We start from the raw sequence: 1,826 nt of genomic DNA, 5'->3' as shown, positions 1-1,826 counted from the left end.
TTAATTTTAAAATAATAGAAGGCAGAGTAACAATACCAAAGGAGACAAGTGGCAAAGTGCTTGGTGGTTGGTAACCGAGACCCAAACTCGAATTCTACTTGATTCACATTTCCAGCTAAGTTTATTTCTAAATGAAATAAACGAAACGGATAGCGTGCTATCTATCTCTCAAAAAAAAAAAAAAAAAAAAACAAATACCAAAGGAGGCATCAAGTTTCTGCTTCTGCTTCTGCAAGCTAAAATGTTATTTAAAATTCTCACTGCAGCTGAAATGTTATGTTTTACTTATTAAATGTTCTATTAAAACTACAAATCTAAATTCCAAAAAAAAAAAGAGTCCTCGCAGAAAAAAATTATATTAATCCTCCTCTCTTCCTACATTATTCCAGTACACTTTCTTGTCTTTTTTTGTCTTTTTCCAAAAATACAAATTAATCCGTTATCAAATAAAAAGGGAATTTCAAAAAATTAAAAGCAATGACCAAAACATTATGCATGCATGCATCTCCTCGTTGTACGCTTCTACGACGGAGAGTACTCGTCGTGCTCCAGCACCGGCGCTGTGCGCGCCATGCCGGCGGTGGGGGCCCTGACGTGCCCGACCATCGATATCCGCAGCGCCTCATCCTCGTACGCCCTCCGCTCCATCTCCGCCATCCGATTCCGCTTTCTCCTCGCGCTCGCCAGTGCCACCACCAGCAGCCCGATCAGCCCCGCTCCGCCCGCCCCCGCCACCGCCGCCATCACCACCACCTTCCACCCACCCGCCTTAATTCTCTCCCCACCCCCACCCCCACCCCCAATCACCACAACCGCAAAGTGCCCCTGCCCCCGTGCTTCGCAAACTCCGCTTGCTGTTCGGTCGGTTATCCTAACATTTCCGTCCAATTCAAACCCCGCGCAAAATGATCTTCTCGCCATTGTGTTCGCGGAGAAGTTCACTCTAACGGGATTCTCGGCAACCAGAATTCGAATAATTTTAGCTGACGAATTGCGAGGAGCTACCGCTGCGTTGTAGAATAGAAGGCCTAGCACCGGAGAGACGATCTCGAACCCGGCTACGTTTGCATGGCTGCTGTACAAAGAAGAGAGGTTGCCCAGGTTTTGGGACACGACGAGTAGCCGCTTGACGTGCGGGTGAGCGACGATCCCCGGCGGTACGGAAAACTCCCCGATCGTCGCCCCATATCGCCTTAAACTGCCGGCTCGGTACCGCGCTGCCTCTGCTGAAACGCCGGAAAGGGTCGGCGGGAGCGAGAAGCCGAAGGTGACGGCGGTCTTGCGGTGTTTAGTGCGGTACGATCGCACCGCGGCGTCCGCTACTATCCGGTCGACGAGGAGAGGGTCCTGGGGTGCTTGCTGTGAACTTGTTGAAGGTGTTATTATCATGAGGATTGAAAAGAGGAGGTGATGAGAATTAATACGAGGGAGAGTCATTTGGAGCAGGATACAGGAATCAGTGAGGAGATACTTCTACTGGTTTCATGTGTACCATAAAATTAAGATGGCATTGGTTAGTTAGTTTAGTATCAAGATCAAATCCTAGTGGTTAGTTTTGGGTTGGATGTAAAGGAGAAATGGCTTCTAAGTAAAGCATGATTCCCATCATATATTCAATTTGAGTTGGTGTTGGTGAGGAGGAGAGAATATGATGAGTGATGGGCTCGAGGATATTTAGTTTAGTAATAAAAGGGTCTATGCGGGTGTTGTTTGGGGTACGTGCATAGTCACGTGATTAGGTTCTTTGTGCGAAATCAATTAGTCCGAGGGAGAGGAGGCACAAAAGCGTTGAGGCCATGGATTGGTCGATATAAATTTGCTCTGCT

The 1,826-nt window shown here is 47.6% G+C and overlaps 1 protein-coding gene across 1 annotated transcript; it reads right to left on the bottom strand.

The window, feature by feature from the left end:
• Nucleotides 1-522: 522 nt before the first annotated feature.
• LOC109705749 lies at nucleotides 523-1,437 on the bottom strand. The gene has a single exon (XM_020226527.1). It carries the CDS (start codon nucleotides 1,435-1,437, stop codon nucleotides 523-525), a length of 915 nt encoding a protein of 304 aa, XP_020082116.1.
• Nucleotides 1,438-1,826: the final 389 nt, after the last annotated feature.

The sequence above is a fragment of the Ananas comosus genome, unplaced genomic scaffold (assembly GCF_001540865.1).
Source record: "Ananas comosus cultivar F153 unplaced genomic scaffold, ASM154086v1, whole genome shotgun sequence".
Lineage (NCBI taxonomy): Eukaryota > Viridiplantae > Streptophyta > Magnoliopsida > Poales > Bromeliaceae > Ananas > Ananas comosus.
This window is presented reverse-complemented; position numbering and strand designations above follow the sequence as displayed.

Bases quoted from the DNA above. Each gene is read 5' to 3' on its own strand.
- LOC109705749 (XM_020226527.1), bottom strand. From the start codon at position 1,437: ATGACTCTCCCTCGTATTAATTCTCATCACCTCCTCTTTTCAATCCTC.